General features: G+C 35.3%; 2 protein-coding genes across 2 annotated transcripts; one reads left to right on the top strand and one right to left on the bottom strand.

Moving 5' to 3' along the window:
* The first annotated feature begins 7,385 nt into the window (after nt 1-7,385).
* LOC122587881 (rho GTPase-activating protein REN1-like) lies at nt 7,386-13,273 on the top strand. Its single transcript, XM_043760041.1, has 22 exons — nt 7,386-7,631; nt 7,741-7,821; nt 7,926-7,962; nt 8,312-8,388; nt 8,480-8,550; nt 8,660-8,738; nt 8,897-9,041; nt 9,128-9,247; nt 9,391-9,468; nt 9,650-9,705; nt 9,797-9,866; nt 10,138-10,222; nt 10,362-10,605; nt 10,945-11,136; nt 11,231-11,305; nt 11,396-11,445; nt 11,543-11,603; nt 11,692-11,775; nt 12,098-12,157; nt 12,230-12,379; nt 12,486-12,605; nt 12,998-13,273. Exons 1-22 carry the CDS (start codon nt 7,419-7,421, stop codon nt 13,271-13,273), a joined length of 2,424 nt encoding a protein of 807 aa, XP_043615976.1. The 5' UTR covers nt 7,386-7,418.
* Nucleotides 13,274-14,728: 1,455 nt separating this feature from the next.
* LOC122587880 lies at nt 14,729-15,778 on the bottom strand. Its single transcript, XM_043760040.1, has one exon. It carries the CDS (start codon nt 15,776-15,778, stop codon nt 14,729-14,731), a length of 1,050 nt encoding a protein of 349 aa, XP_043615975.1.
* Between the last annotated feature and the right edge of the window lie 3,909 nt (nt 15,779-19,687).

The following is a 19,687-nucleotide window of genomic DNA, read 5'->3' as shown; positions in this document are numbered from 1 at the left end:
TATATAACTTTCATCAAATATTATACGAGTATAACACAAACAAAACTATTTATAGTCAAAGTTTATAAAGTTTGACTTTGTAAATTTAAAAGTGGACAAGTTTAATGCGACAGAGGATATTACTTTACATAGAGATAATATGTAACCCAAATCAAGCCATGAGGATAGGTAGGCAGATTGATGTTACGGCCACAATTTTGCTATGGAGATGTTTGAATAGCACCATGGTTACATAGCTCACCTTTTTGATATGATATATCCTTTAATTCCTTTTTATAGCGTTTTTCCATATGCATATCATTCTGTAACATCATAAATTGCATATTAGAGGTTTCAGAAATTTAATGAAGCAGGGAAGTTGATGACGACCCAGGTCAAGGTCCAATGGACACGTCAACATCTACAAATGTGGTAGTTAACTGGGTTACCCATCTTATGTGATCACAGTCCATCCAAGTTATCCAAGCCCAAGTCCTTTTTAATTAGACTGCTATTTTATTTAAGTTTAATTATGTTATTGGTTTGAACTAGTCTTTAGGTCACGTTTATTTACTTTTAAAATGTCCGTTGTTTTATCCACGATCAGAAGATCGTGGGGAGTTACTTTCTGGTAGTTTTTCTCCTATGTAAGGTTCATGAAAGAAAGGAGAAGGGGACTTTTGGCGAAATTTTAATCTCTTTTAAGATTCATTCGTGTGAGTCTTTTGTGTCCTGGCTAACTCGGTTTTGGCGACTCGAGTTGTGAACAAAGGATCACGATTCAAGTTCTCGAAGGTGTAACTGTATTCGAGAAGTTGCTTCGTTGCCCAACGGTGCGATTGAGTGGTGTGACTGTAGCTTACTTGCCCGTTGCCTTCAAATTTTAATCACGTTATTCTTGCACTAGTGTTATTCATAACATCTGGTATCAGAGCCGAAGAACGGTTCAATCGATTTCAACTGTATTTTATTTTTTTCCTGCAGAGATCGGAGGTATGGATCCCGATCAACGAGGTTTAGAACAACAGATTCGATTGTTACAGGAGCAGGTCCGTGAGTTGTCCATCACCATTGAACAACAAGGAAACCATCGCAGGCCACGATCTCCCCAACGTTATCTGTGTGACGATGATTATAATACTGATGATCAGTCGGATGTGGGGGACTACAATCCTTATGGGCGACGGGGAAATTACTCCAGTGACATTAAAGTTGACATTCCTGAATATGATGGACGTCTTGACCCGGACGAGTTCATGGAATGGTTGCGTACTGTAGAGCGTGTGTTTGATTATAAGCATACACCAGAGGATTGAAAAGTGAAGATTGTGGCTTTAAAATTACGAAAGTATGCTTCTACATGGTGGGCTAACATTTGTTCTAAAAGAGAGCAGCAAGGGAAAGATAAAGTGAGGAGTTGGCGTAAAATGAAGAAACTGTTGAAAGAGAAGTTTATACCAACGTACTACTTACAAGACAATTTCTCCAAGCTTCATTTTATTAGACAGGGGTCAAGAACAGTAGAAGAGCTTTCTCAAGAATTTGAAGCTCTTATCATGAGATGGGGTTTAAATGAGGATGACCCGCAAACTTTAATTCGGTTCTTAGGAGCTCTTGATCCAAAGATTGCTAATGTTGTTGAACTCCACCCTTACTCATCACTAGCCAAACTCACCATACTCGCTCACAAGGTCGAAGCCCAACAAAAATCCAAAGGCAAGTATGAATTTACCCGACCCGCCACCACTAAACCCATTATCAACCCAACTTTTGTACCCGCAACCAAACCCTCCACTTCTAACTCAACCAGGCCCGTCACCAAATCAGAACCTTCTAACCCAGCTAATAGAGCCCCGAGACGTTGTTTTCGATGTCAAGGGCTTGGTCACATTGCTTCTGACTGTCCAAATACCCGAGCCATTACCTTTGCCGACCTTGAAACCACTGAGGATCCACGATTTGATGAAGACCCGTTTGATGCTACTGGTGATCTAGATCAAACTCTTGAGCTTTTGCCTGATGAAGGAGAGTGTCTTGTTATTAGAAGAGCATTATATAGTACTGTTGGACAAAAAAGTATAACGCAAAGGGAAGCCATATTTCATACTAGGTGTACAGTAGCTAACAAGGTTTGTTCTGTTATCGTGGATGGAGGAAGTTGCACTAACGCTGCCTCTCAGGCTATGATTACAAAGCTAAAGTTACCCACTACGGTCCATCCATCACCTTATACCATCCAGTGGCTCAACCATAGCAAAGGCATTCAGGTAACTCAAAGGGAAGCCATATTTCATACTAGGTGTACAGTAGCTAACAAGGTTTGTTCTGTTATCGTGGATGGAGGAAGTTGCACTAACGCTGCCTCTCAGGCTATGATTACAAAGCTAAAGTTACCCACTACGGTCCATCCATCACCTTATACCATCCAGTGGCTCAACCATAGCAAAGGCATTCAGGTAACTCATCAAGCTCTAATATCGTTTAGTATTGGAAAAAAGTACCAGGATGAAATTTTTTGTGATATTATTCCTATGGATGCATGCCATTTATTGTTGGGGCGTCCTTGGTTGTATGATCGAAAAGTTCAGCATGATGGTTTTAAGAATACTTATTCCTTTGTTAAGGATGATAAACAAATCACCTTATTACCTTTAATACCTGATCATCATAATGATACCCCATCAGTTTCCATTGCCGCTATTCTCAAAACAAATTTTCATGAGTTTCGATCGGTCAAGGAACTCATAGTCCTAAATGATAGTAGCAAGGAAGTATCCCCAACAAACCCGAAAGTACACCCTATGATTGAGCCTTTGATTGAACAGTTTGCTCATGTTTTTCCTGATGAGATCCCACCAGGTCTTCCACCGTTGCGAGATATTCAGCAATAGATAGATTTTTTTCCAGGGTCTATGCTACCTAATAAACCAGCTTATAGGTCTAATCCCAGGGAATCAGAAGAAATTCGCAAGCAGGTAGAAGGGTTGTTAGCAAAGGGTCTCATTCGAGAATCGCTTAGTCCCTGTGCAGTTCCAACTTTGTTAGTACCCAAGAAAAATGGTGAGTGGCGTATGTGTGTGGATGGTAGGGCCATAAACAAGATAACTATTAAGTACAGGTTCCATATTCCACGCTTGAATGATCTGTTGGATGAATTGCATGGGTCTCTTGTATTTTCTAAGATTGACTTAAAGAGTGGGTATCATCAAATTCGAATTTTTGAAGGTGATGAGTGGAAAACGGCATTTAAAACCAAAGAAGGGCTCTATGAATGGTTGGTGATGCCTTTTGGGTTATCAAATGCTCCTAGTACGTTTATTTGGTTGATGAACCAGGCGATGAAACCTTTTTTAGGTCACTTTGTAGTTGTGTATTTTGATGATATCCTGGTTTATAGCAAAAACGATACTGAACATGTTAACCACTTGCAGTGAGTATTTTCTGTTTTGGACAGGGAGAAACTTTATGGGAATCTCTTCAAATGTCAATTTTTTTCATCACATGTGGTGTTCCTTGGTTATGTAGTTTCTGCTAATGGAATTGAAGTTGATAGCTCCAAGGTCAAAGCTATACGTGAATGGCCTGAACCCACATCTTTACAACAAGTTCGTAGCTTCCATGGATTGGCATCTTTTTATCGCAGGTTTGTTAAAGATTTTAGTACAATTATGGCTCCTTTAACGGATCTGCTGAAACAAAAGACCTTTAATTGGACCAAATCTGCACAAGCTGCATTTGAAAAGGTAAAGTATAGATTAACATCCACACCGGTATTGGCGTTACCCAGTTTTGATGAGGTTTTTGAAATGGAATGTGATGCATCCGGGGTTGGAATTGGAGCTATTCTCACTCAATTAGGCCGTCCTGTGGCATATTTTAGTGAGAAGTTACATGATGCTAAGCTGCGTTATTCAACTTATGACAAAGAATTTTATGCATTGGTCCGGGCCCTCGATCATTGGCATCACTACCTTATTGCAAAAGAATTTGTTCTACATTCAGATCATGAAGCACTCAAGTATATCCAAGGACAACAAAAGCTTCAACCTCGCTATGCTAAGTGGGTAGAATACATCCAGTCCTTCACGTTCACAATTAAACACAAGGCAGGCAGTTTGAACAGGGGAGCAGATGCCCTATCTCGTCGTGGTTTGCTGTTACAATTGTTGCAACCAAAGATCATTGGGTTTGAATTATTTAAAGAATACTATGCAGGTGATAGTGATTTTGGAGAGCTGTTCATCAAATGTACAAGCCATGCTATTGATGATTTTCATTTACACAAAGGATTTCCCTTTAAGAGTAATCGACTTTGTGTCCCTTGTCATTCTATTCGTGAGGTAATAATAAGGGAAATTCATGAAGGCGGACTCGCGGGTCATTTTGGAATCGAAAAGACAGTTGAAGTGCTGAACTCATACTTTTATTGGCCAAAAATCAAGAAGGATGTAAACTATGTTATACAACGTTGCCTTGTGTGTCAAAGATCAAAAAGTCATGTACTGAGTCACGGTTTGCACATGCCTTTACCAGTACCTGAAGCACCATGGGAAGACATAAGCCTTGATTTTATCACTGGTTTACCGCGTACCGCCCGTAAGTCTGATTCTATCATGGTTGTGGTGGATAGGTTCTCTAAAACGAGCCATTTTATTCCCTGTTCCACTACACATGATGCTGTACATATTGCTAATCTTTATTTCAGAGAGATTGTTCGTTTACATGGGATACCTAAGTCGATGGTTACTGATAGAGATACAAAGTTTTTAAGTCACTTTTGGGTGACCTTATGGAAAAAGATGGGAACAAAGCTCAAGTTTAGTACGTCTAGTCACCCACAAACGGATGGGCAAACAGAGGTCACAAACCGCACGTTGGGTACATTGCTATGAGCTCTGGTTCAAAAGCATGTCAAGGGGTGGGAAAAGGTTTTAGCACAAGCCGAATTCGCGTATAACAGGGCCCCCATTCTACAACCAAGTTGAGCCCATTTGAAATTGTGTATGGCTATAATCCAACTACTCCAATAGATCTCGCTGTTATGGATACTTCAATTAAGTTCAGCAAAGAAGCTGCCGACATAGCTCAGGAATCAAGAAACTGCATGAAACGGTTCGTAGTAGAATCGAACAAGTTAATGCTAATGTGAAGAAACGGGTTAATAAACATCGTCGTTTTATACATTTCAAGCCGGGTGATTTAGTGTGGCTGCATTTCAGAAAAGAAAGGTTCCCAATGAAACGAAGATCAAAACTCAGTCCTAGATCAGATGGCCCATTTGAGGTATTGGAACGTGTTAACGATAATGCTTACAAAGTGGGTTTGCCAGGAAGCTTTGGTGTACATGGGACGTTCAATGTTGCTGACCTCCGACCATACTATGAAGACGATGAGGGTATTCCAAGTTTGAGGACAAACTTTTCTCAACCCGGAGAGGATGATGACGACCCAGGTCAAGGTCCAATGGACACGTCAACATCTACAAATGTGGTAGTTAACTGGGTTACCCATCTTATGTGATCACAGTCCATCCAAGTTATCCAAGCCCAAGTCCTTTTTAATTAGACTGCTATTTTATTTAAGTTTAATTATGTTATTGGTTTGAACTAGTCTTTAGGTCACGTTTATTTACTTTTAAAATGTCCGTTGTTTTATCCACGATCAGAAGATCGTGGGGAGTTACTTTCTGGTAGTTTTTCTCCTATGTAAGGTTCATGAAAGAAAGGAGAAGGGGACTTTTGGCGAAATTTTAATCTCTTTTAAGATTCATTCGTGTGAGTCTTTTGTGTCCTGGCTAACTCGGTTTTGGCGACTCGAGTTGTGAACAAAGGATCACGATTCAAGTTCTCGAAGGTGTAACTGTATTCGAGAAGTTGCTTCGTTGCCCAACGGTGCGATTGAGTGGTGTGACTGTAGCTTACTTGCCCGTTGCCTTCAAATTTTAATCACGTTATTCTTGCACTAGTGTTATTCATAACAGAAGTGATGCAACAAGAAGATAGTTATCAAGATATAAATCTATTTTGTCCGTGGAACTTACCGGGGGATCAAATATTTCATAATTATCATCATCATAGAATAGGGGTCAATTTGAAGAGCTTTGTTATTTTACCCCTTGAAAATTATCGTTGTCAGTGATTTGCTTAAATGAAGATTACATAAGGTTAATCATGGGCTTTCTCCATAACTGAGTGTAATGGGTTAATACTAATTACAAGGTACTAACTATAATCATATGCATGTGCACTTGACCGACGAAACCTGGCTTATCCCGAACAAAGTGAATATGAATCTACAAAGTGAATATGAATCTCGATGCCTATGGTTTGTCAATATTGATAAATATATATAGTTGAGACTTGAGAGCCTCTCCGGATAAGGGAAGCAAAAAGAGCGCTTTTGCCCTTTTTTTTGAGCGATTCTGAGCGCTTTTGCTGACCCACAGGCCCGATCAGGATAATCTTGAATTAAGATTTTTTTTTACAGCAAATTAGTTCTTAACAGTTTACATATGAGACACTACAGTAACATGTGGAGCTTGAGCCACGTATGCCTGAGTTGAAACCGAGAACTCTCTAAATCACCTCCCCTCTTGGTGGATTTACAAAAATCTTACCAATGGACCACCAACCCATTGACTATCTTGAATTAATATTTTCATGTAGGTCTTCCATATCTACTTCATCAAGTATTTAGAATAACCTAAATACCCAAAAATCATTTAAAGTATGCGATAATACCTAATTTTTTTGAATTTTCACAAAATATATCCATCAAAATCGCATTTTTTGCAAAATTTCAATCCAAGACTTGCTTTTTGCAAAAAGCCGAGCCATGGTTTGCAAGTTTCAGAATTACAAGCCATGGTTTGAGATTTTCATAATCCCATGAAATGGTACACATTTTTGCAAAATCACAAGCAAAGGTTCATGACTTAGCAATTTTGATGTGAAAACTTGAAAAAAGTTGGGTATAAAGGCAACTTACTCGTGCATGAAGAAGTGGAAAGGGAAGCTAAGAAAAATGAAGAGTCAAAAGAGAGTAATCCGGGGGTATGCATGTAATGTGTAAAATTAACGTGGGAAATGAATCAATCAACCCTCCTCAAAATTGGCAACTCATTTCTGATTACCTTGCCTCACCACCAAACTTTCTTCCTTCTTACATTCCATTCCATTCCATATCACTTTCTTTCTTTTAATTCTTTTTCCCAATCATTTCCCATTTTTCTCTTATAAAATTTTCCAAAAGAGGTATATATATTGTACAAATATGTTCTTTTATTATTAATTCCATATTGTTTTCATTTTTCTTGTGAATGTATATATATATATATACACATTATGTTGCTGTTGAATTTCAGGGCAAAAAGTTAAGAACAGAACAGGCGGGCTTAATTTTTTGGAGTTCATTGAATATCGGATATCGTTGTATATATAATGCCTAATAGTACCAAAACACATAATCTTGATTCAAAAAGCAACACGGGTGATTCGAGAAACAACCATGGTGATCATTCAAGAAACAATAATGCTGAATTGAAAATGAATAGAGACGAATCAAGAAACAGCAAATTTGAATGGAAGAGTAGTAGCCATTCTGATTTGAAATATAACCCTGATTCCAAAACCAATGTTGATCCTCATTTTGAGGTATGTATTATCTTCAATATATAGTCATTCAATAGTTTATTCTGTCATTCAATAAACAGTTTTATTCTGATGTTAGTGTATTTTATGCTATATTCGTTATTTTTTTTAGGGAGATGGTGGGGATCATCTGCAACATTCGTCTGTGGCAGCTCAATCGCTAGAGAGACAAGATTCTCATAACGGCAATAAGGTATATCCTTCTTTTTCTTCTTTTTGATGATAGCAGTTGGTAAATTTATGGTACGGTTTATGTTTCCTTCAAACGTTATGTGTGTCTAATCATATACATTGCAGGTTTACAAGAGCGGTCCACTATTTTTGTCCTCCAAAGGTATGTTATCATTGTTATTCTTTGATTGTACACTGTAATTTCTGTTATTTTCATTATGTATAAATGATGATACCAGTATCTTTGTTTTTCCATATTTAGTCATCGTTGTGCCTATTTTATTTGTAGAGCTTTTCTCTGCATATATAGTCAGTAGACTTGAAGCCTGCAGTCCTGAATCACCAACTACTTATGTAGTTAGGATGATTATTCTCATTGACTAAAAAGAATTCGTTTTGAACATTTAGCATTTATATTGTTCGAAAAGAGAGTCTATTAGCATTCTTACCTCTGCCGTTTCATATTTCTGATCATTCCTCTAGGAAGTCTAAGTTGTACAAATTTTATACAGGGATTGGCTGGACTTCTTGGAAGAAAAGGTGGTTTATATTAACAGAAACATCATTGGTTTTCTTTCGTAGTGATCCAGTAAGTTGCCACAATTCTGTCCTTGTTGATTTATCAAATTATCATCTCTTAGTATTGAAGATTCATTAGCTTCCTGGTGTGTTGTTTTTAGAATGCAGCACCTCAAAAGGGTGGTGAGGCGAATCTGACCCTTGGTGGCATAGACCTTAACAGTTCAGGCAGGTTGGCTTGTTTCTACTTAATTGATCACCATTACATTAGACTCCATTGAACAGTTGGCTTATTATGATTGGGTCGATTGTTTATTAACGAATCTTTTGCGATGTTTCAGTGCTGTTGTGAAGGCAGATAAGAAACTTATAACCGTGCTATTTCCAGATGGCCGTGATGGAAGAGCTTTTACCCTTAAGGTACACACAGACACAGACACAAAAACACACACACACACACATGTGTGTGTATATTGGTAATAATCTTATAGTAACTGATTTCTTACGGTTTTGATTTAATTGCTTTGGTGGAATTCATATCTTTTATCACTGTTACTAATCGGATTTTATTTCTTCAGGCTGAAACTTCTGAGGATTTATTTGAGTGGAAGGAAGCACTCGAGGCAGCTTTGTCAAATGCACCAAGTGCAGGAAACGGGTTGGGCCAAAATGGGATATCAAAAAGCGAGAAGGGTGATACTGCTGATGGTTCACAGGAACAATGTAAAGGAGTTATGCTTGTCTATGTTAGTTTCCTCTTTCGGGCAGATAGACTACAACAACTTGACGGATTTTTTTTTATTTTGCAGCAAAGGACCAATCGCCAAGAAAATCAACAGTACTTGGTCGACCTGTTTTACTCGCATTGGAAGATATAGACGGAACTCCATCATTTTTGGAGAAAGCTCTTTGTTATGTAGAAGACTTTGGTGAGCTACTGATCTTATATATCATTTACATATGAGATATATTAAAAATTTATACTTTTTGTGTGTTGTTTAATTGGAATGGTATTTTAACGGCATTTGTGATTAATATCTTTGTTTCTGATTATTCAATGATAATATTTCAGGGGTTAATGTAGAAGGAATTTTACGGCAGGCTGCTGATGTTGATGATGTTGAGCGTCGCATTCGAGAATATGAAGAGGGTCAGTAAATGCAAACATATTTCAGTCTCCCAAACTAAATAAATGTTTCATTGCTTTTGCAAAGTTATAACCCGAAGTGTGAAATGCTCCAATTTTTGTCATTTATATAAGCATGTTAGTACAGACGAATCCTGAACAATTGGAGTTTTTAATGGAAAGTTTGGATTTTTTTTGGTTACAGGAAAGACAGAATTTACTAAAGATGAGGATGGGCATGTTATAGGAGACTGTATCAAGGTATGTCACTTAAGTAAACTACCTTATTTTGTTAATGATATATTACTTTCTTCATTGTTTTTAATCTTTTGCTGTTAATTACTTGTTACAGTATGTTCTCCGTGAATTACCATCACCTCCAGTCCCAGCATCTTGCTGTGCTGCTTTATTAGAAGCATATCGTAAGTTTTTCCTAGAATTTTTACATTTCCTAGTTACTTTGGTATGGAAGTGCTAAAATGGTACCACGTGACTTCATTAGCTTTTGTTTGTATGTTATATTACAAGTTTTGGCCGGTTAACAACTGAAATCAAGTCATTCTTTATTAAACTTTTGATCGTCTTAATTGTTAGTTTATTTGGATTTGTTTCCATTGCTAGTTTATTCTAGTAAGAGTTTTGTATATTTCTATTTTTGCTAATAGTAATGGACCATTCTGTGCACATGGGTAGGATCGGATCGAGCCACAAGAGTCAGTGACATGCGTGCAGCTATTTGTGATACATTTCCAGAACCAAATCGACGTTTATTACAGAGGTAGTTGATATGAAATAACAGACACATCTTCACTTGAATAGCTTCAGTCATGCTTTATAAATGATTCTTCTTTTGGTGATATTTTATATGCGACACAGTTGTAATTGTCACTTGACTCATTTGCTTGACATTTATGCAGGATATTAATAATGATGGAAGCTGTTGCAGAAAACAAATCTGTGAACCGAATGAGTGTTTCAGCCGTTGCAGCTTGCATGTCCCCACTACTTCTTCGTCCCCTTTTATCCGGTGAAGTTGACCTAGGAAAGGGATTGGAAATGGGTGGTGATGGGTCTGCACAACTTCTACAAGCAGCAGCTGCTGCTAACCATGCTCAAGCAATCATTATCACTCTTGTAGAGGAATATGATAAAATATTTGGGGTATGCTCTGAATTCTTAAATTTGAAGTAGGCAGGCTGCTTTGGGTTGAAACTTGAAACACAGCATCATTTCAGTACAGTTGAAACGGGTCGTGTCAGAATGGGTAAAACAAACAGTAGTATTATAACATTAATCTAGATCTTTGCATAACAACAATATATGGGTTTGTACATGCTAAAAGAAGTCTTTGGGCAACTTTTAACACAATTAATCTGTTATGCTTTTAGCTAAAAAGTTTTTATTCGACCCGTATAAGAAAAAAACAACCCAAGATATTAGTGATGGGTCAAAACTGCCAATATTACATTTATGGTGATTTGAACAATAAGGTATTTGTAGGAAGAAGACATGTTAAGTGATCTGTACTCGGATTCAGACGAATATGGAAGTGAGAGTGAAGACCTTAGTGACGAGTATTATGAAGAGGACGAAGATGATGATTATAACTCAGAAGGTTCTTGTTCGTGTGAAGATTCTGATCATGGATCAAGTAGTAGTAATAGTGAGAGTGGTGAAGATGGTCGCAGCAAGGTTGTATTTTTGCAGTTGGATATCTCAAAGTTGATAAATTATTAATATTTCTTTTTTAAATAATCTTGAACTTTCAGATTGTTTCTAAATTCAGGGTTCCTCTAGCTCAAATTCCAATGAAGCTAATGATGATGACAATCGAAAAAACACTATTCACCGAAGACGTAGTGTAAGTTTACATATGTTGTTTAGGCATCCAAGTTTCAATTTTTTTTGCATTTTTATGGTGTTTAATGGTTCCATTTTTCAAGGTGAGCAGGCTAAGAAAGGATCACCCTTTGAAGACATAGAATTAATAGCCGAACAACAGTAAGAAACTTAAATGTTCTTTGCTGTTTTATGTGCTATGTTAACCATGCATTATTGACACATGAAACTAATATTTGTTGATTTTGTTGCTTACCAGGGCTGAAATTTTGAGACTTGAGGCTAATAAAGTTAAATTGAAAGAGAGAATTCAAGCAGAGGTAGCGACTTATTATTCTTGATTGCTTTTCAGCTTAGGGTTTTCTATCCTTAAAATTGTCGGGCTTTCACTGATTAGTTTTACTACAGGTCAGACAAAATGCAATTCTGAAAGAAGATTTGGTCAGCAAGAAGAAAGCTTTAGAGAAGCAGCGTTTAGCTCTTTTGGAAGAGGTATAGTTTTCTTCTGATTTTCGAACTCATTTGCAGAACTATTTTCCCATGAAATTGCAGCAACTAAATGATGCTTTCTTAATCAAATCTACCTTTTTGCCCATTATCATCTTTACTAAATTTTGTACAAATACATCACTACAAGTCATAGACTCATATCATAATTAAACGTTACCTCAGACATTTGGCAAATGGCCAAACAGTTTCCTGAACTCTGCATGACAAACATTGAATTTTTCAAGTAAAGGATGATGTGCTTACGTTACGTATCTTTTTCATGGAACTTTCATACTTATTAACACAGCTTTAAATGTGTTTGTAGGTGTCTACTTTAGAGGACGTGTTGCAGAACGTTCCAGTATCAACGTCTACTGATGAAAAAGTTCGTTATCTAATTTCCACTTAGTTGTGCATTCTATTTATGCAGTAAATCTAACTTATAGATGCTCTAAAGGCAAATGCAGATCTAGTCGAAATAGATCTATCAGAGGGAAATGATTCTGGTTTACAACATAACCAACCACATGAGCAAAGTTCTAATGAACCTGGATTACAACAGACAGAGAAGGAACTTGAATCTGCAAGTATTTCACATAAAAATAAGGTAAAAAAAATAGTTAAAGTATTTATTTATATACTGGAGCTAATGGGTTATTCCTCACTTTCCTAGTTGTTTACATTTTCAAGAAGAATGTGGTTTATTGTAACAGGACACGCACTCGAGCAAGCACCATGGTGATAAACATCATTTACATTCCTTGCCTAGTAAACACCATGAACGGAGTATGAGCAAGTCTACAAGCTCAAGACGAGCCCATCCAAAGGGCGAGGTAAATACATGCACTTCTATATACATGTTTCCAAAAGGCTAACCGTGTAAAAAAAGGTAATCAACTTTGGTCATTTTAATTTTGTGTGATCAAAAATCATCATTTTTTTGAAACGTTGAGATTTATGTGTTTTGCTCGGTGTGTAACTCGGGTGCATCTTTTCCATATAAACAAGTTCTATTCAAAGTTATATAACTAGATAACCTCATGTGCCTAAAACTACAATAGATTTTTCCCAGACGTTGATGGGTATTTTTACAGACTAAAGTAAGCTACCTAAGTCGCCTTTTATTCTACTTGTTCAATGTAAAAGAACAAAGAACATATAAAACAATCTTTTCTCTGTTTGTTTAAAAACTCTTACGGATGTCATCTCTATATGTCATTGGCAGGCAGCTAATACAACTTCAGCTCTGTCAAAAATAACAAACAGACTCAACTTTTTGAAAGAACGACGTAACCAAATAGCTGACGAGCTACAGGACAATGATAAAGATCACAAGAATCATAAACACAATAGAAGCAGTAGAAAATGGTCAGAATGTTCGCAAGGACCTGATGACTCCCAGATACAAAAAGAAAGCTCATTTCAGCATAGGGAAGATAAAGGAAGATCAGAAGACCAATCTACTAATAACCAAGCTCAAGGAAAAACGACCACTAGATGATTATCCATGGCAACTTTTTGTTTTCTTTTGGTTTTGAAATCTTCTGAGTTTATTATGTTAAACTTTTTTTTAAAAAACCACAAGTTTTTCAACTTACGGTAGGATGTGTGCTAACGGCTGCACCAATCCCACCAGGGAACCGGTTTTTTTGGTTAATGAAAGATTACCCATATTCGGGTCAGCCCATTTTTCTCTAAATCTTGAAATATACAAACACGGTTTAATCTACTTGATAAAGACTCATATCATTCGAAAAAGATTTTGTGTTCAGCATGACGTAGTTGGCACCCACCCGGCCACCCCACAGCATTGCCACACTGCCGTGAAGTTGATCAATGTCCTTTAAGTTTTTTATTTCTTCACCTAGCTATACATGGTTAAATAGTGGGTCTGCATTTTTCAGTATGAATGTTGTCGGTATCTGTTATTTGTATGTATACATTCTATAAGTTAAATCGAAAACCTTTTCAAACATTTTACTGGCACACTTGATATATATAAAAGTAAAGTAACTAATATTTATTGGGTCACATTTTAAAAATCTAAGTTCCTACATCGTTACAATTCAAAACTTCAAAGTTAGATATATAAAAGTAAAGTAAGTTAACTTACACATGATTTTTCTGTGAGTCCGTCGCTGGAAAGTCTTAGTGTTTTTACAAAAAAGTCTTGTATATCATAGTTGATGATGATGGTGGTGTGTAAGTTACGAAAATCAATGGTCCTTTTTTGGACATTTTTTAGTTGGTCTCAAATTATCTTTCCCCAAAAGTCAATAGGTATTCAAATATGTCTCAATTGTGTAATGTAATTAATTCTCGATTGTTAGAAAATTTTCAATCGATATAAGAGTCAGAAAACATAAAATCTTGAGGACATAACATCCCAATTTAAAAATTAAAAGAATTGTTTCATATCTTTTTAAGTTTTAACCGATAAACTGTGATCAAATACACATATTTTGAACTAGATCGATGAGATTCTAAACATGCCTGCTAACAACCAAAGATTTCAATCATAAGGCCTGTGCTTATAGGCAGGCCGTCCTCAGGACTTCTTGCCTGCCACGTCAGCATCAAATTTCTCAGGACTCTCCTCAGGACACTCACTGCATATAAGGACAACTTCTTCAGAACTTCTTCACCACATTATCAATTCTTTTAACATTTTTTATAACTTTATATATATTTAACATTAAAACACACTTAATTAATTGAAAAAACACATTTTATTATTAAACCACAACACACTTAATTAAAAAAAAGTTACAACAAGGATTAAAAACGTAACGATTGTTCATAACAACAATTTATTTTAAAACATAACAACAACAACACAATAACATAAGAACTACTCGTCGCTCTCGTTTTCGTCGTCACTGCCACCCATCTCTAGAAACTCATCCCCATACTCATCCATCAAAGACTTACGATAATTAAGAAGCGCTTTCAACTGCTACCTAGGCATATCTCTGGGTACCGGGTTCTGAAGAAAGTTAAACACATCCATAACTTCCTTCCTGCGACGAGAAGCTTTCCTTGCCTTCCGATCCTCTTCAAACTTCTTTCGATCTTCCTCTGATTTCTGTAGCACATCCCTCTGTAACTTGAGCATCTCGTCGAGCTTCAGTAGCGCCTCTGACCCGGTGGATGATCTACTAGAACCTGCATCAGAACTTTGGGATAACTTTCTGCTAACATTACGCCCCAATGGTCTCTTAATGGGGTCATCTCCAAACAAGTTGTCAACAGCCGGGTTTTGTGTCCCCGGCTCACCGTCGTCACCCAAATCCACCCACGTCGCTTGCTTTTGTGTCCCGTGGTCATTCCAAAATGTTGGAAAACCTTTTAGGATTTCCCAACACTTCTCAAACGCAAATCTACTCGGCCCATACTCCCGCTTGTATTGTTCATGGACGACATCATAAATATGTTTCTCGTCCGCCCCGCTTTGACGTCCTTCGTCACTAAACCTTTTAAACACGGTGCCGAAATTCTTACAACCGGCTTTGATTTTGTTCCATTTGCCATGAAGTTGACTTATGTTACGGTAACCTTCTTTTGATGCGGTGTTAAACAATCTCTCAATTGTTGTCCAAAACACGTTTTCTGTTTGCCCATTCCCTTTGATGGCATCCTCGGTAGCATGCACCCAACTCCTAGTCAATATCACACATTCGTTTTCGCTCCACTTCTTCTTTTCTGCCACTTCCTTGCCTTTTGTCGTCAACCGCTTTGATGGTTTCGCGATTTCCTCTTCTACATGAGTGGTAGAAGCGACACTAGTTCCCGCTCTTTCATTTTCCACTTCGTCGTCAACGGGAATCGGTTGCTGTTGTAGTGGTGGTGGTGGTGGTGTTGTCGCGGTTACTGCGTGTTGCAACATTTGAGCAGCTTGCCATTGTTGCAATAACAAAAGATTGTTGGCACTATTTATACCCTCGGTCGGGTTGCACCCAAGATTATTGTAAAACGAAGTAGAATACGGGTTGACATTATGCGACATCGGCGATGGTGAACCGAAGTTGAGTGGGATTTGGGAGTTGGAAAATTGACCTTGTGGGTTCGAGCTCGACGTTGGCGGTGAGGGTGGTGGAGGAAAGTCAAGAAGATTTTGAAGTATGTCATCGGCAACATTCTTGTTTTTTTGTTGATTTTGGGTGTTTTTTTAGGCATGGTTTGGTTGTATGGTTTGATTTTGGGTGATGGTTTGAAGGTTTTCGGTTGATGTAAAGAAAGAAGAAGAGCACAAAGTCTTTTTTAAAGAAGAAGAGGACTTAAATCGGAAGGAGGATACTAGCCGTTTCATTTCAAACAAACATGATTTCGTTTTTTTTTTTTTTGCAGTCAACCGTTAATGGGCCCCACGTTGGAGCGTCCCCCATCTTCTACTGCAAGAACAACTTTGAGGACGCAGGACTTCGGACGATCATTGCAAAACCTTTTTTCCCCATCATTTTCTCAGTTTACAACATTTTTTGGTATCTACCAATATATATATATAACAAGGTGCTAAATTTATTCCTAAACAAGCAAGAACCTTTGGATGAATTCCATCTTTGATTTAGAGCCATTAGATCAAATTTAATTATTTTATCTTTCTTAAATGACAATATTAGTACTTACACTTTTTATAATTATACAAAAAATACCCCTTTAAAATTAATTTACACTTTTTGGTTTTTCATCACAAATTTACACTTTTTTCCCAATATTTTTAATCAATAAATCAAAAATAATACTCGTAGCTAATATATATATATACCCTTTTCAATTTAATTTATACTTTTTGGTTTTCCATCACAAATTTATAATTTTTACCCAATATATTTAATCAAGAAATCAAAAAATAGTAGCTATTATATATATATATATAATAGAATAATAGTTAATATTATTTTTTTAATATATTATTATATTAATAGCTAATATATATTCTAACTAGATTAATACTCGCGTAATACGCAGAAAACATATATAATTAATAACATGTTAAATTTTTATAATATCATAAGTTGACAAATATTTAACCAGATAATAATTAAACCACTAGAAAACATGAAGTTACATTAGTCGTCGATTAGATTCCGCTTAACAATGTCCAAACCGTTCGCTTTTAGGCATGAAGTTCGCTTTTGCAACAAACCTTAGTCATTCGCGACCCCTACTCTAATCAAAAGACTAAAGGCTTAAAATAAATCCAAAAAAGTTAAATAAGGTATATGTCATCATCATTTGATCTAATGGCTCTAAATAAAAGTTAAAACTCATCTAAGGGTTCATATTTTTTCAATTATAAATTAAGGTTTCTTTTTAATATATATTTAATGATAATAAAATAATACTCTTTATCTTATGTCTTATCCAATAAAATAATTGTTAATATCATATAAAAAAAACATATCATTTTTTAATTAAAATATTTGAGATATGTTTCATTTAAAATATATAGATCAGTTTTCTATTGATAAAAATAATAAGCTATACTTTAAACCAAAATAAAGAAAAATTGAATATTAATAATGTCGTAACACCCTGTATCTACAAATCTACCAATATATATATATATATATCACGAGGTGCTAAATTCATTCTTAAATAAACAAGAACCCTTGGATGAATTTCATCTTTGATTTAGAGTCATTAAATCAAATTTAATTATTTAATCTTTCTTGAATGACAATATTAATGCTTACACTTTTTATGATTATACAAAAAATACCCCTTTAAAAATAATTTACACTTCTTGGTTTTTCATCACAAATTTACACTTTTTTCCCATTCTTTTTAATCAAGAAATCAAAAATAATACTCGTAGCTAATATATATATATATACCCTTTTAAATTTAATTTACACTTTTTGGTTTTCCATCACAAATTTATAATTTTTACCCAATATATTTAATCAAGAAATCAAAAAATAGTAACTATTATTCTATTATATATATATATATATATATATATATATATATATATAATAGAATAATAGTTAATATTATTTTTTTAATACTCCCTCCGTCCCATTTTAGTTGTCATGTTGACTAAATTTGACCGTAAATAAATTTGTTTGTGTCATATAACACTTGATATAAAATATATGAATGAATTGAGTTTTTGATGTACTTTTCGTTCATATGAGTTTCATCAACTATTATATAGTACAAACAAAGTTATTTACGGTCAAAGTTAGTCAACATGACAATTAAAATGGGACAGAGGGAGTATATTATTATATTAATAGCTAATATATATCTAACTAGATTAATACTCGCGTAATATGCAAGAAACATATATAATTAATAACATGTTAAATTTTTATAATAACATAAGTTGACAAATATTTAACCAGGTAATAATTAAACCACTAGAAAACATGAAGTTACATTGGTCGTCGATTAGATTCCGCTTAAAAGTGTCCTGACCATTAGCTTTTAGGCATGAAGTTCGCTTTTGTAAAAAACCTTAGTCATTCGCGACCCCTACTCTAATCAAAAGACTAAAGGCTTAAAATAAATTCAAAAAAGTTAAATAAGGTATATGTCATCATCAATTGATCTAATGACTCTAAATAAAAGTTAAAATTCATCTAAGGGTCAATATTTTTTCAATTATCAATTAAGGTTTCTCTTTAATATATATTTAAGGATAATAAAATAATACTTTTTATCTTATGTCTTATCCAATAGAATAATTGTTCATATCATATAAAAAAACAGATCATATTTTAATTAAAATATTTGAGATATGTTTCATTTAACATATATAGATCAGTTTTCTATTGATAAAAATAGTAAGCTATATTTTAAACCGTAATAAAGAAAAATTGAATATTAATAATGTCGTAACACCATGTATATACAATATTATATAGTATATATATATATATGTCCGGTTTAGTCAAATTATCAACGGCGGTGTTGAGAAGGCCGAGTTTAGCTTAGGTGAGTGACAACTTTGGAAACATCAACCTTTAACATTGATCTGCAATTTTGGAGCATGTGGTGACAAAGAGGTTGCACTCCATTAAACAAAATAAAATAAATTATCAAAATTAATGATATATAGTTTAGCTTGTAAATATGCGTGACTATTGTGATTACTATTATAAAAGAATTTGAAAAAAGAAATAATGTTTTTACATACAACTATATTAGTAATGTACTTTACATTTACCAAAAAAAAATATAAAAAAAAAAATTTCCATCCTATTTTTCTTTTCTTTTTTTCCTATTTTTTTTCTTGAACAGCAGTGGTGATTGGATTCAGCGTCATGTCTCTTTATCGTCCAGTAGAGATAGACGACGTCACCAGCACAGTCAATCCGAGGGCACGAATGGCGGTGGAAGTCCCACTACCGTTCTGGAGAAAATCAGCTACATGCTAGAGAAAACCCTCACGCCCCACCTCTTTGGCAAGGATTTCCCAATATGCCTTTCAAAGGTTTCGAACCCGTGACCAACATTTGGCTGAAAGACATAAGAGGCTTTGAATGTCAAGTTGGGCTACCAATAGAGAGGTTTATGTCAAGACTAATATTTCCAACCAAGTGATGAACTTTTAAAAAAGAGACTTATGACAACAAAGTCAATGTTTGTATGTATTCTTTATTTATTAATATTTTGTAGGAACAAAATTACAAATATACCTTTAAAAAGTTTACATTGTACAAAAATTGAAGTCAGACTCCATCCATTGTTATATTTCATAAATTTTACAAAGTTATTATAGAATAAAATCTAAACTTAATACTAATGTGTTGCCTATGATGAATTCTAACTCGAAAATTTAAAATATTTAAGATATATTATTTTTCTTTATTTTGATTGATAAAGATCAAAATTTCATTTTATTTATTTTTTTGTGCGAAAGGGGCAAGGGGGGAGGGGGTCGAACTTGAAAAATAAAATGTAATGG

The sequence above is a fragment of the Erigeron canadensis genome, chromosome 2 (assembly GCF_010389155.1).
Source record: "Erigeron canadensis isolate Cc75 chromosome 2, C_canadensis_v1, whole genome shotgun sequence".
NCBI classification, from domain to species: domain Eukaryota; kingdom Viridiplantae; phylum Streptophyta; class Magnoliopsida; order Asterales; family Asteraceae; genus Erigeron; species Erigeron canadensis.
This window is presented reverse-complemented; position numbering and strand designations above follow the sequence as displayed.